Here is a 15,895-nt window from a genome sequence, read left to right as displayed (position 1 = left end):
TATTTGCTTTAGAGATGAAATTTCGACAAATTTGTTTAAGCAAAAATGTTAAGCGCATATGCAGAATGTGGAAGCGAGATTCTTCTGCTTGCGTTTCTATGTTTATATCATTTATCAGTTTAAGCACATACGATTAAATGTAAAAAAAAATATTTTTAATTGCGGATCCGAAAGAAATATTTATTAGTTGCATTAAGTTACGCAAAAATAGTGCCGAAAATCAATCGATTGTGCTGAAGGGGCCGGCTGCTTCCGGAAGGGCCGAAAATGGCACAATGCACGCTTATTTTCCATCACTGTCACACATACAATCTCACTATTCTGTTGACTTCGTTTTCCCCTTCCGATAACTTTTTGCTTCCGCGCTTGCCCAGCACCGCTGTGCAAAGCTTTGCACGCGCAGTCGCCCGCGACACATATGTGCTGATTTGGACATCCCTAGCCTATATCATTTTGTCCAATTTCGGATTTCCCCTATTTTTGGCATCTAGAATAAACGTGGTGTTCAAGTAATTAAAAATTTACGTAATGTGATATTGTAATACCTGAACCGACCTCTTGTCTACCACAATAACCGATTTTCAAAATTTCCTAACAAAATCATACAAAATATAAGCTTTCTATTAGCCGAGACTTGCAATATTATAATTTTTTTCTAAATCAAGTTTTTTAACAAATAAAGTTGATTTCTTGCAGTTAAAAAAACTTTAAAAATTTGGATCACATGTTTCAGGCATATTTAACAATAAGAAAATCGAACAATGAAGTTAATCACTGTAAGAATTTCCGAAATTACCAAGCGCTTGAAATTCGTTAGAAATTTTTCAAAACAATAATGTTCATATTTTGGAGCTTTTGCCTAAAGTTCATATTTTAGAGTAGTCAATGGTAGCGAAAAAGTGTTCATATTTTGGGATGTTCATAAGTTAGGATGTTAATATTATCGCGAGTTCACTGCATATACAAACATACATATGTATACATCAGGGACGGAAAATAATCATTATTTTTTAAATTTTAACCAAAAAAATCAACAAGTTGTAATCATCGTAAAACAATTTTATTTATACCCACGTATTTGTTTTCGTACGTCCCACTGTAATTTAGTACGATTTTTATTTTTCGAGTTTAACCAATTAACATTAAAAATAATAATTAATATTTGAGTTTTAATTTATCGCTCAAAAGTAATTATTATTACTTGATTTTTCTTTTTCCGATCAAAAATACTGATTATTTTATGATTTTTATTATTTCGCCCAAAGATAATAATTATTATTGAGTTTTATTTTTTTCACTTAAAAACAATGTTTTCCGCGACTTTCAGTAAAACGGTAAGTTTATCATAAAATTAGTTTAGACAAAAATTGTAGATCAGATAATTATCTATAACAAATGTCTAAATACTTTTTGTCCTAAGAGCCACCGTTTCCGAGGTATAACGATTCAAAAGTTGGAAGTTCGGGTGTACGTGGCGTATGAGTAACACGCTTTACTGCTCGTATTTCATACAAAAAATCTTTGCGCATTTTCATTTGACCACTCATATTTCGTATTTATCAATCGATTTTCTTCATCAGTAACTTTATTTTTTTTTTGTAACAGAACGGGCTTTAGTACAAATGCCAAAATTTGGCACAGAACCTCTTATTTTTTAAATTTTTCCTCTGTTAAAGTTTGTTTTTATTCATTTTTTCATTAAAAAATAAAAAAAAAGCTGGAATGATTAATTAATTTGTGAGAAACTATAAGCCCTATCGGAAAGTGATATTTTCAATCAATCGGCCTAATTTATTATTAACCTGTACTCCACTATTACATGGTGACAGAAGTGGTGCAAGCTATTTAATTAGAAAGATGACTGCAAATAAACGCGTGCCACCTGCGCTAGACTGCTCAAATTTGCCTAGGCAGTGGCTTTCTTGGAAACGAAGTTTCTTCATGTACATGATGGCGAGTGGGAAAAATAAAGACAGACATGATAAACAGATCGCGGCATTTTTGTGGCTTATCGGCCCTCGGGCCATGGAAATCTACAACACTATATTTCCGAATGATGGCACAGCAGATGGAATAATTGGCACTCAAGTTGACGCCGCCGGTAACCAGCACACACTAGGCAAAGTACTACAGGCCTTTAAAAATTGCTGCATGCCTCAAAAAAATGCGACCATGGAGTCATTCCACTTCAACAATATTGTGCAGAAAGAAAAGCAGACTTTCGACGATTTCGAAACTGAATTGCGTAAGCAAATTCAGTTTTGTAGTTTCAACTGCACTTGCGGTACGCCATATGGTGAAAGAATGCTGAAAGACAGGATTATAATAGGCGTGTATGATAAGAAACTACAGCTGAAACTACTCGACGATAAGAATGAATCGCTTCAAGGCATTGTGGATATTGCAAAGCGTTTGAAGCAACTAACGCAAATAAGGAGCTGCTTAACAAAAACGTGGGTCAACTACAAGTCACCAGAATCGTGCAGAATCACTCGACCAAACCAATCGTACACGATAATCGGCGTTGCTGTAACTGTGGTGGCATATTTACTCCTACACTTGAGGACATGCAAAGCAAATGGTGTGAGTTGCCGGAAATGTGGAAAACGCGGTCATTTTCAACAATACTGCAAGTCTAAAGGAAAGCCAATGGATAACGATGGAAATGAAAAAGCGGAAAGCGACAAGAAACCTTATCATAAAGTCTATTCGACATACTGGGATGACGAAGGTAAATTTTGCGACATTGTTGAAGGGTATGCATATAATATAATATATCATAAATATATTTGTAGAGTAAATAGCGAGGAAAACAGTGGACTAAAAAGTACCAAATAGGAAATAAGTTGATATCATTTAAGCTCGATACCGGGTCGGACATGAACTGTATTCCAATAAAATATATTAATGAATTAAAAGTTGAATTGAACAATAAGCAAGGATTCAAAAACGTTGCAATTTTTGACTATAATGGATATAAAGTCAAGTTATCTATATATATAAAATAATAGCCGTTTTCGTTGTTGGGAGTTAACTCAAAAACTACTGCATAGATTTCAGTCAAATTTTCAGAGGTTATACCTTGCATATATGGTCCTATTATAGGCGACCACAAAACTCGCTAGGTGGCACTGGGGTCGAGTTATTTATAAAAGTCGTATTTATGAACCGATTTCGTTCAAATTTAAAACGTGTGCTACCGCCATGACTAGAAATACGTGTGCGAAAAATAGACCCGCTGGGTGGCGCTGGAGTCGAGTTATTTATAAAAGTCGTACTTATGAACCGATTTCTTTTAAATTCAAAATGTAAGCTACCAACATGATGGAAAATACGTTTACCAAAAATAGCCTTATGAACCGATTTCGTTCAAATTCAAATTATAAGCTACCTGCATGATGAAAAAAGCACTTGCGAAAAACGGACCCGATAAAAGCCTTATTTATGAACCGACTTTAATGCAAATTCGAAACGTTTATTGCTTTCATGAGGAATTTTTTTTTATTCGAAACATATATATACATTAAAGCGGTCCAATTTTTGTATAGGGAAAAAAATTTCATTCTAGAAAACGGGGCACCCCGTTAGTTGTTTCCTTTTAATATTTGTAATATCTATACCAACTTTCGGTTTCTACTGCAACCAGGGATGCAAATTTTGGGGAGTAACATCGATACATCGATGTTTCGATGCATCGGAAAAATTAACATCGATGGTAAAATACATCGTCAGAAAAACATCGATATATCGATGGTTTCCGATGTTTCAAAAGTTGCAATGTTGTAGTTACATTAAAAGGAAAATTTAATACTTTTCAATTCAAACTCTCTATAATTCAATTAGTAAAATACTTACATATGGATGTATTTCCCTGTATTTATTTACCATTCCTTTACCCTTCCTATAAATAGAATAGAAATGCATGCTGTCGTGTAAGTTCGTTGAGCCTAAAATTCCAAGGCCCAATTTCGTTGAAATTTCAACCCGGTTGAATAACTCAGGGAAAGGGGAGACCAGTATGTTTATGTATGTATATTAAAAAAATATTTATTGGACCAAAAAGTAGTGGGTAGGCACTGTGGCCAATGGTAATCAACTATTACCACCTCCGCATGGTTGTAAGCCATGCAGAGTCCGCAGAAGACTCCGGAAGCAGTGTCCGGAGGATGCGTCAGACTAGGCCGAGCATACTTGAACTGCCATCAAATTATAACTTAAGAAAGTTTTATTACATGGCAGTTGAGAAGTGCATTTACATAAATTTCATTAATTTAATGAAGAAAATTTTTGCACATGCAGCAGTACATAGCATGCATATACGTACCTGGTGTTAGCAGTCGCGCCTAAACACCGGTCCTTTTTTAATGAATATCGAAAGATAAGAGTAAACTCGGAATTTCTAAACGTTCCTCAAAAGAATAAGTAATAAAATTCATGGCCATTAAAAAAATGTTACGAGCATAAGTCGATGTTAAAACATCGCTGAAACTGGCATCGATATATCGACAATTTAGCGATTTTAGGAAATTGTAAAAATCGATGGCAAACATCGAATTTTGAACCGATATTACCGATTTCGTTCAAATTCGCTAAGTGAGCTACCTGTATGATGAAAAATTCATTTCCTAAAAATGAACCCGCTATATTTTATAAAATCTGATTGAAATTCATAATGCGTATTCATTTCATTACAAGCAGTGGTTTTGCAGAAAAGGGACCTAATAGATTGCGCTGCAGCCGAAATATATAGAAACCCACACGGGGTTTGGTCTGCTTTGGCCCTATATTCATCTAAGACCAATTTACTTTTCATATGGCTAAATGGAGGATTCGTTTAAGTGTGCATGTAAGGACCGCAACGTTGTGTAAGCGCACCTTTGCCTGACGCCCTCATACACCCTAAATGCGATCTTGCTCCTACCTCCGATTGACGAAGTTGCTCGGGGCGGCCATTAGTACAGCAGTAAGACTCAAAGAAACCAGTTCATAAATATTAAGGTAAATTGTAAAAGTGGCAAATTGGCAAGGAAATATTCGACCACATCCGTAAAAAAAGGAACACGGTAGGTTTATCAATGGCTTCGTTTGAACGATATTTAAGAGATGACACGACTCATTTAGTCAAAGTACGGGAAAACTTTTCATCCTGCGTGGATTTTCTTGGCCCTCCTATAGGTAACTGAAAACTGTTTTACGGACCAATTTTGAAGTTGCAAGATCATAGAAGACTATTACGCACGCTTGACAGAGACCTCTCAGGTGGAAATAAGACCATCGGTAAAACTCATGACATCGAAAGGGATCAGTATTCCATCACAGCGCTACTATTCTGGGCCTATGTGTGAGGAGCATTCTGCTCTTTAGTCGTTTCAATTTGAACTAAAAATGTTTACTTTACAGACCGCTTTTGCTTTTAAACGCTACTTTTGTATTGGCCCACGCAAAAGATCTTATTAGGCGCTGCGAAGCAAGCGGGCATTGGCTAGTTTGGTATTATAAAACTCAAATGGTATGATTTAGTCCGGAGATCCATACATCAACCTCTTTTCTTTGTAATAGAACATCACCATGAGCCACTTTTAGGGATAGAATCATGTCTAGAGTTTCAATTAATAAAACGGTTAGACATAGGGGCAGTCACTTGCTGTTACAAGACAGTGGAACAGTTTGTAGAGAATAATCGAGATATTTTTGGGGGAATGGGGAAATTTCCGGGAACATTTACGATAATATTAAAGGGAAACTCTCAGCCATCACTGCATTATAAAAACGGTATCCCTTGGGGATAATGGAACAACTAAAAGGGGAACTCGAGGACATGGTACGGGAGCAAATTATTTCGCCAGTAAATTACCCAACGGAATGGGTAAACAATTTGCAAATAGTAGAGATACCAAATGGAAAACTAAGGATTTCCTTAGATCCCAAATCTTTGAACAGATGCATACAACGAGAACATTTTCTAATTCCTACTATTGAATACTTCACATCTAGACTGGCAAACAAACGGGTTTTTTGGGACTTAGATCTATGCAGTGGATTCTGCCACATGACACTAGATAGGGTAAGTGCAGATTTGACGACGTTTATGACTCCGTTTGGAAGATATAAACTTAACCGCGCACCCTTAGGTATAAATAGTGTACTTAAAATGTTTCAGTGTAAAATGGTGCAAATATTTGGAGACATACCAGGTGGAATAGTTTCCTTTGATGATGTGTGTATAGCCGCGGATAACGAGGCAGAACATGATGAAATTTTAGCTAAGGTGCCAGACCGCGCAAGGAAAAATGGAATTAAGTTTAATCCTGAAAAAATTCAGTATAAAAAATCACAAATTAAATGCATGGGTCACATATTGTCTGAAAGTCAGATCAAACCAGAGAGAAAACACTTAGACGCAATATTGTTCAAGTATTTGGCTAAATTTATTCCAAACCTTTCAAAATTAACGGCAAATCTACGCCAACTGTCTCATAATCGCGCTGAATTAAATTTTGCGGCTGAACATGAGCAAGAATTAATGGTGATTTCGTTTTTAACAAAAAATGTTGCCTTTTGATTGTCCCTTTCATTTTTCGTGTTCGATTCTAAATTAAAGGCAAGGGGTGAGAAAATTGTGTGTTCGTTTCTTAAAATGTCGCACTTTTGTAAGACAAATAAAATTATAGGTAAAAAACTAAAAACACACAACAAGAACTAAAAAGTATAAAATAATTTATAGATATAGCGATTCCGTTTAAGAAGGAAGTTCCCTAACTTGATTTAATTTAACTTTTTTAAATTAGCTAAAAAAAAGAATTAAAGTGATTGGCCCGTAGTCATAGTCAAAATAAAGTCCACTATCAAGTCAAAATAAAGTCAAACTATAATTTTATTTTCTACTTTTTAGTTTTTTGAAATTTTGCAATTAATATTATACTGTCTGTATATTTCTCATTCTCTCCATTTCTTTCAATGCGAAGAAAATTTTCCGCACCCTGCTTTTTGGCTACACTTTTTACCTAACGGGCTAGATTTGACCTTAACAAACAAAATTTTCAATGTATTTCAATTAAATAGGTAATACACATATTCTGAATATAAAGCAAATCGTAGCACAGATGCCGATTTTTTAATTATATAGACTCGCGCGCCACATAACTGCCAACATTTTTTGTGTAGTTATTTCTTTTCATGTAAGCAATATGCATTCGAAATGTGAACTTAATCGGATCATAAATACGGTTTTTCCAAATATCTCGACTCCTGCGCCACCTATCAACAAATTTTTTGCGGATTTAAATCTTTTCACGCAAGTAACATATGTTCTAAATATGAACCAGATCAGACTATAAATGCGAATTTTACAAATATCTCGACTTATTTATTTCTTTTCATATAAGTAATATATGTTCCAAATATAAACCAAATCAGACCATAAATGCGAGTTTTACAAATATCTCGACTCCTGCGCCACCTAGCGGATTAAGTCATCTTTTATATTGCATTGTCCTCGAGTACTGAGCTAAGTTTGAAGTTTCAAGTCTGTAGCTCATCGGGAAGTTTGTTAAATATTGACTGCAAAGTTCCAGGACATACAAACCTTGCAAAAAATTGTGCGACTAATCTCTAAAGAGAGTATTCCGAGATTACTCTCAATTGGGTACAATTGGGCATTAATCAGTCCCAACTAGTCTCATTCGGGTACTAATGGAGGTTAATTAGTCTCGACTCACTCCTTATGGGTACAATTGAAGATCAATTAGTCCCCGACTCATCTCCAACGGGTACTATTAACTATTTAATGATATGTACGCACTTAGTAAATGAAATTTCATGCGCGGCGTTGGAACACAGAGAGAGTATTCGCCTAACAAAACTGAGCACCCCGGTTCGAATCTCAGCTAGCGCAAATTTTTATTTTTATTTTTTAAAAGTGAATAGTCGCTCTTTATACGCGTTCGGGTATAAAGGTGAACAATTAGTCTGTTCATAGGACATGTCGAACAAAAGCGAACAGTTCATTCCATATAAAGAGATCAAATGTGCACTACAAAAAATTGTGCGACTAATCTCTAAAGAGAGTATTCCGAGATTACTCTCAATCGGGTACAATTGGGCATTAATTAGTCGCAACTAGTCTCATACGGGTACTAATGGAGATCAATTGGTCTCGACTCATCCCTTATGGGTATAATTGGAGATCTATTAGTCCCCAACTCATCTCTAACGGGTACTATTACCGACTTAATGATATGTACGCACTTAGTCAATGAAATTTCATGCGCGGCGTTGGCTCGCGGAGAGAGTATTCGACTAACAAAACTGAGCACCCCGGTTCGAATCTCAGATGGCGCAAATGTTTATTTTTATTTTTTAAAAGTGACTAGTCGCTTTTTATACCCGTTCGGGTATAAAGGTGAACAATTAGTCTCTTCATAGGACATGCTCGAACAAAAGCGAACAGTTTATTCCATATAAAGAGATCAAAAGTGGTATTAGTCGGTGGAAGAAACGAAATCACCATAAATGTTTTACTTGAGATCATAACATCAGGTCCTATTTTAGCAACCTATGACCCAAGTAAGCCCGTAGTTATTCAGACTGATGCATTCAAGGATGGGCTGGGTTGCGTGTTAATACAAAACGTGGCTTTGGCATCCCGAACATTAAGTTAATCAGAACAAAAGTGGGCACAAAAAGAACTCTTAGCAATACTTTTCGCATGCAAAAAGTTTCACTACCTAATATACGGTCGAGAGTTTATAGTTCGTAGCGATCACAAACCGTTGGAAACACTTGTAAAGCATGATATAGATAATGTGTCATCAAGGCTGCGACGTATGTTCATGGCACAGTTGAAATACCCGAAAATGGTGGTGATATAAAGAACTTCTAATAGCAGATTGCTAATCTCGGGCGCAACTAAGCGAATGTGTGGAAATTGAAAATTTAAAAGGGGTCCTTCACACAGGAACCGAATCAGCTTGTTCATCTAAAGCAAATATGGATTTGTACCGCTCAGCACTGGAACGTGACGAAAATTATTCGTAGTCCAATTTGTTACCAATAATTGGCCACCCTTTCATTCGCTGGATAATTTCGGTAAAGAATACTATAAGTATAAGTGTGAATTACATTATGAAAATGGGTTGTTGTTTAGGGACCATCGCCACGTAATCGCAACAGTGTTTCAGTCGAAAATTCGAAGTGGGTGCATACACCTCTCATGGGCATAGAAAAGACACTTGCACGAGCAAGATCATGACGTCCTGCGCCATTAGTGAGAAGTTCACGCCCAATAATCAAAAAGAAAAACTGGGTTTCTTTATAGTGGAGCGTCTATATAATAAAACCTCTACTCAGATCATTTGTAAACTTAAAGAAAATTTAAATAAATTAGGTTACCAACAGCAATGCGCTGCGATAATTCTCCATTTGTTTCGGCTGAATTTGAAAAATTTGCTGACAAGCTTAACATTATACTACAATTCTCAAGTCCATTTTATGCGCAAAGTAATGGACTTGCTGAAAAAGGAGTAGCCATCGCAAAAAATATACTTAAAAGGTGCTATGAAGCACATGATATAGAACACTACCAATACAGGATACTAGAATATAATACCATACCTGTGGCCAGCATGGAGTTAGCTCCAGTGCAATTATTTTTTGGTAGAATATTAAAAATAAGAATGCCTATTTCAAACATATTGCTTGAAAGGAAGCATATAGGAGAGGAAACCGTTAAAAAAAATATCCAAGAAAAGAGAGAGAAACAAAGCTTTTATTATAATAGGAACGCGAAATCCTTATCGGTATTGAGCTTGGGTGATCTCGTTATTTTTAAGAAAAGCGAGAGGGAATGGAATTACGGAACTGTAGTAGGAAATGTAAACGATCGCTCCTATATTATCAGGGACAGCTTTAATAACTTCTTCAGGCGAAATAGGAGGTTTATTGCCAAAAATATTGTGACTTTAACGCCAGTGAAGCGTTTTTTGAAGAAAATATTAGGACAAATGTACCAAATCCAGGTGATCTACAGGCAATTAAGATCATGGCTTCTTCAGGTACGAATGAAAACAGCAATAAAAGTTGTGAACTGGTTTGTAATGTGGATGATTCAGAAATACCAGAACCTAATGATTCATCATTGGACGAGTATGATACAGCTGGTAGTGATGAATGTGAAGCAGAAAATAATAGTAGTCATGCAAGAAGCGAAAGTAATGAGAATAGTGAGGGAAACAATGTAATAGAACAATATCACACCACGAAGTGGCAGAATAGTGCGCCCACCCTAGAGATATGGATGGGTGTAATAAAAAACAGAGCGTGTAATATATACAAGAGGTGAACACAAGATTGTAATAAGTATGAACACAGACTAACAATGTAATAGTATACTACGTTTATACGTAAGCTATTTGCAAATAAAAATAATTTGCAAATACCTAACTCACTGTTTATTCGATGGTGAAAAATTCTTTTTTAATATTGCCTGATTATAAAAAGGCAATAATATGACCATCGAAAAAGAAAATAAAGTTAAAAATGGCAACATCTTGATTATAAAAAGGCAATAAGGTGACCATCGAAAAGGAAAATAAACCTAAGAATGGCGGCGTCTTGCGCTTATTTGCAAATAGTACCACTAATCAATAATTATTTCCGTGATTTAGTTATTTGCAAATAAAAAATTAACTCAGCGTTTATACGGCAAAATTTACCATTTTGCAAATTGTTATTTGCAAATAATACGTGCGTATAAACGTAGTAATAGTTCACATATTAGCGTCTATTGAATATGACTGTACACATAGTACAATGCAGTAACATATAATATTACATGTATTTTGTAAACGCACAGTGAGAAAAAACGCGTTGTAAGAATAAACAAATTTTATTTGATTACCATTTAAATCTAGTGAAAAGTTTTAACGAAATGGATTTTTCCATTATACATACACTACGTATAATGGAAATATTCAATTCAAATACGCCTGTATTAAAATGAAGCATTTTTCACTGCACGGATGGCGTTTTGCACGTCTCGGATGCTTTTTCATATGTAATATGGATGAAAAGCATGCACAGCGGTGACTACACATACACACATACATGGTATGACATAATGCACTAATCGCGCGCTATGATGCTAATTCAAACTCTACATTTGAAAGCACGCTTACATGTATGGATGTAGCTGAGTGTGCAAAGACGCTTGATACAATTGATTGCAGCAAAGAGGGTCCGGTTCAATTACCATCAGACGGAACATAAAATTAAGTTTTTTTTCTTCTTAGTTACGAAAAAGCATCTGCGCGTATTTTTTTAAATTTAGCAGGTTTTTTTTTTAATTCTAAAATTGTTTTCCCTCAGTGTGCAGCAATAGGTTGGTTCTCTAGGACTTTGGTTAAAAGCTCAAACAGTCAACGACGTAGCGTAATCGATGCGCAAAGTCAGAAGCGTTAACCACTGAGCTATGTACACCCCGTAAACTCTTGTTGCTATATCATTTTCCTTATACAACCAACTACTATCGAGTGCAGCTGATTTGCCGCTATTTAAACTTGAGAGCGTGGTTGTTGTTGTCAATTCTATACATCCATTTGCTTATTTGCTTTATTATATAGTTTCAGGTAGGCTCTTCCTAAACTATGTATTTTTCAAAGTTATTGTGGCTTATTAACATTTCATTTTTAAAATTTTTATTGAGCTTTGTACCACGATTGTTCATTAGTCAATGTAATGTTAAAAACTGTTCCAAATTAACGGGGACGGCATCCAAAAACAAAAAAAAACTAAATATTAAAAATATAAGCACACGTAGGGCCGTTTTCTTAAGTAACTTTTAACTTTAAAATTCACTTTATGTTTAAATATTGCTTTAACATGTATAGTTCTGTCTAAGTAAATCATTTTACTATCGTATTTTATTTATTTATTTACATATCTATTACTGAAGCTTACAATTAAAAATAAAATTATGAGCCTAGTAAAGAAAGCTACTTATGATCAATAACACATGGCAACAAAAATGGGAAAAAATTTGTGGCGGCAAATGTTACAGCTGTTTTTGATTGACTTGTCAGTGCTGATTACGAATCCATGAGCACAAGGCTTCCATCAGCTCCAGATTTTGTGAAAAACGAGGTCAAAATGTCAAAAAATNACTTATGATCAATAACACATGGCAACAAAAATGGGAAAAAATTTGTGGCGGCAAATGTTACAGCTGTTTTTGATTGACTTGTCAGTGCTGATTACGAATCCATGAGCACAAGGCTTCCATCAGCTCCAGATTTTGTGAAAAACGAGGTCAAAATGTCAAAAAATGGGGTTTTTTTTTGGCAATATATTTTAGAATCTCTAGCAAAGAAACAAAAGGTATTAGGCTTAAATTAAAGCTAGAAGACTCGACTACTATCCCTGAAAATACCATCCCTACACCTTGACCTGATGGTCACTTATAGTCATTTAGTGAACAGCAAAACCTGATTTTGTGCGAAGTTTGAGTACCCACCGCCTTCCACTTGGGCTGAAATTAAGGCTTAAACTTTCGACTACAATCGCTTAAAATACCATACCTGAACCTTAACCCTAAGGTCACTTATAGTTATTTATTTAACAGCAAAAACTGATTTTGGCAAAACTTATTTATTTTTTTCAATAGCACAGTATTTATTCCAGTATTTTTATTTTGTTCAATAAATGACATTCAGTGACCATCAGGTCAAGGTGCAGGGATAGTAGCCGAGAGTTATAGCTTTAATTTAAGCCCCAGTTAAAGGTTCTATCACCTTTTGTTTTTTGTGCTAGACTTTCTAAAATATTGCAAAAAACGCGATTTTTTGACACTTTGACATCATTTTTCTCAAAATCTGGAGCTGATGGAAACTTTATGCTTACGGACTCATAATCAGCATACAAAAGTTTATCAGAAACAGTTTTATCATTTGCCGCAACAAAATCACTGTTGCCTTGTTTAATTGTTTCTTATTATAAATTTTCAAATATGATATATTTTGTATAAATTTCGTAATATTATTTTTTGATTTGTTTACAGCCAAGAAACATACAAACGTCAAACACCGATAATAGAAATGCTTTACTTCAGACATAGCCTTATGGCTTGAAGCAACGTTTAAATATAAAGGGAGCTTTTCAATTAAAGGTTGCTTGAGAAATCGGCCATTAAAGGAGTAATCACAATGAAAGTATCACTTATAATAAAAAAATGACAAACTTAAAAAACTGACGCGCAGCTACATGGAGACATTATAAATAAAAACGGCTGTACTAGAGATTTTAAACTATCGATAGTCAACAAGCACTATCGATAGTTTAACCTTTTTTGAGAAAAACTATCACTACTCATCGATNTAATAAAAAAATGACAAACTTAAAAAACTGACGCGCAGCTACATGGAGACATTATAAATAAAAACGGCTGTACTAGAGATTTTAAACTATCGATAGTCAACAAGCACTATCGATAGTTTAACCTTTTTTGAGAAAAACTATCACTACTCATCGATAGGGGCAAAAAAATAAAACTATCCATACTATCGATAGTACCATCGATAGTTTGACACCTCTAATGTGTAGACTATGAGGCCTATACATGAATTTATGCATTACCACACATTACCTTTTCCCACTGGGTATTTATATACATACTACTTAGAAGAGAATACTAGGGGAATTAAATCCCGGCAATATTCTGTGCAAACGGCAAAAATAAAAACATATGTGACCAATTCCATCTCAAATCATGCAAGCCGACTGCAGCTATCTCCTGCAGCGAATACCTGAAGTTTCAGAATATTATTCTACTCGGTAAATGAGCGCATACGTAGGTATTTTTTATTTCGCAATATCATGAAAATTGCATGTTTTATGCACTTTTGAAAAATGACTCATCAAATTTCCATTCTCAAAAATCGAAATTTTTTTGTTCTAATTCGTATTTTAACTGACATTTGAAAATAATTATATATCTATTCGATGCTATGGGTAATGTTCTTTCGATCTGCCACTTTTACTTTTTTTTACAAAAAAATTAAGATGACATTACACATTTCATAAAAAATTATAAATTCATTTTTTCAAAAAAGCCATCTTTTTTTTGGTTAATTTTTTTTAAAGATAGCTTGTCTAAATACCTCTATTTTGGTATATCTATTTTGGTAAATGTTGGGCATGCCATTATAAATGAAATGTGAGGAGGTCCCATCGATACCACATCCGCAAAAAATGTATTCGAGGTCAAAAGTCTCATAAGTTGCTTTTATGCATTTTTCAGCCAAACTTTCAAGTGATTCGTAAAGATAGCTTGCATGATTTGAGATGGAATTGGTCATGTACTGTAGCGGAGTTCAAGTTATCCACCACATATAAATTGTATTCTTACCCGCTGTGCTTTACGCTTATCGGCCCGTTGATTTTGATGATATATTCTGCTAAAGTTTGATACAATAACAGGTACAGGTAGAGCGATCACAAGGACTCCGCTGAGCGAACAAACTCCTCCTACAATTTTTCCAGCAATAGTTTCAGGCACCATGTCACCGTAACTAGAAACAAAGAAAAAATTACCTTAAAAAATTTCTTATTTACGATTAGAAGGTTGAGTATACAACTGAGTTATTCACAAGTTGTTATAACAGTCATAAATTTTAAAACGTTTAAAATTACATTGCGTTTGCTATAAATGACCCAAAAATATTCACTTTTGTAAAATTATATTCAACGATTTTTTTTGAGCTTGAGGGCGTTTTTAATGAAAAACTATTTTGGAAAAGCAACAACAATTTGAAAAAATGGTAGAAGTGATAGCTATTTCGGAAATCACTACATTTCCTCATCAGACTTCTTCGGCGGGCTTCGAACCGACGACCCTATCTGACTCAGCCAGTAGCCTACGCACTGTGCGTGAGCGAAGGAAAAATCAGGACACTGCATTTTTGAAAGTTAGCATGATCACTTTCTTTTCCATCAGACTTGAATTTTGAAATGATTATTTTTACCCTCAATGGTAAGAATTGAGAGTTCTCAGTTGAGAGTTGTGGGATGTAGGCAATTGCAGCAAATTGCAAGCGATGCTGTGAAAATCCTTTCCAAGGTCGCCAACAAAAGCTCAACACCTTCTTTAAGTACACTAGGTAGGATGCCAAGGATAAAACTTAATAGCATATCTTATGGCATCTTCATTCGCCACAGCTCCTGCAACAAGCCCGTTGTGCCTTGACACAGTGGTTCTCTATTTATGTGTGTCAATCGAAAAATTTTGTACGTGTATTGCAGTTTCGGTCTTTCTAGTTTTGCATGGATGTTATTATGTGAACGATGTACAAAAAAAGCCCCTAACGATATGTTTACGCAGTAAAAAGTTTCTAAAAGGTCAGCTTTGTAAAAATCAGGACAAATGAAAAATCAGTCAGGACAATTTAATTCGGCCCTGAAACCAGGACATGTCCTGATAAATCAGGACGTCTTGTCACCCTACTCCCATAGTAAAAAATTAATAAATATTTTGTTTAGTGAGATACTGGTAATCGATTCAGGTATATTTTGTCCAACATAGAACAAGAGTAATCGCTGCTTACTCAACTCAGTTATTTTTTTATGGCACTCTTCAAACCAAGAATTTTTGATGAAACATTTTTTACCGCTACCTTTTTCAATAAACAATTAAATATAACAAATAAAGAAAACATATAGCGCATTCAATTATCTATCTATATATATAAAAGCGAATATCTGTTGGTCTATTACCTTATAACTTCTGAACCGCGACATGGAATCGCACGAAACTACGCACACTTATTTTCTTTTACCCCGGGAAGGTTATAGGCATAGAGAAAAATGGTCAGTACTGGAAAAGAGGGCGTGGCACCTCCTATACTAA

The 15,895-nt window shown here is 35.0% G+C and overlaps 1 protein-coding gene across 2 annotated transcripts in view; it reads right to left on the bottom strand.

Moving 5' to 3' along the window:
• The window catches only part of Shal (Potassium voltage-gated channel protein Shal), a 181,392-nt gene that overhangs the window by 104,547 nt on the left and 60,950 nt on the right, over positions 1 to 15,895 (bottom strand). For both annotated transcript variants that reach the window (XM_017613831.1, XM_017613832.1), the window contains one exon: positions 14,399 to 14,561. In XM_017613831.1, coding sequence (XP_017469320.1) covers positions 14,399 to 14,561 — 163 coding nt within the window. The remainder of the gene's footprint in view (positions 1 to 14,398; positions 14,562 to 15,895) is intronic.

The sequence above is a fragment of the Rhagoletis zephyria genome, unplaced genomic scaffold (genome assembly GCF_001687245.7).
Source record: "Rhagoletis zephyria isolate East Lansing unplaced genomic scaffold, Rhagoletis_zephyria_1.1 Rzeph_scaffold_00723, whole genome shotgun sequence".
In the NCBI taxonomy this organism is placed as follows: Eukaryota; Metazoa; Arthropoda; class Insecta; order Diptera; family Tephritidae; genus Rhagoletis; species Rhagoletis zephyria.
This window is presented reverse-complemented; position numbering and strand designations above follow the sequence as displayed.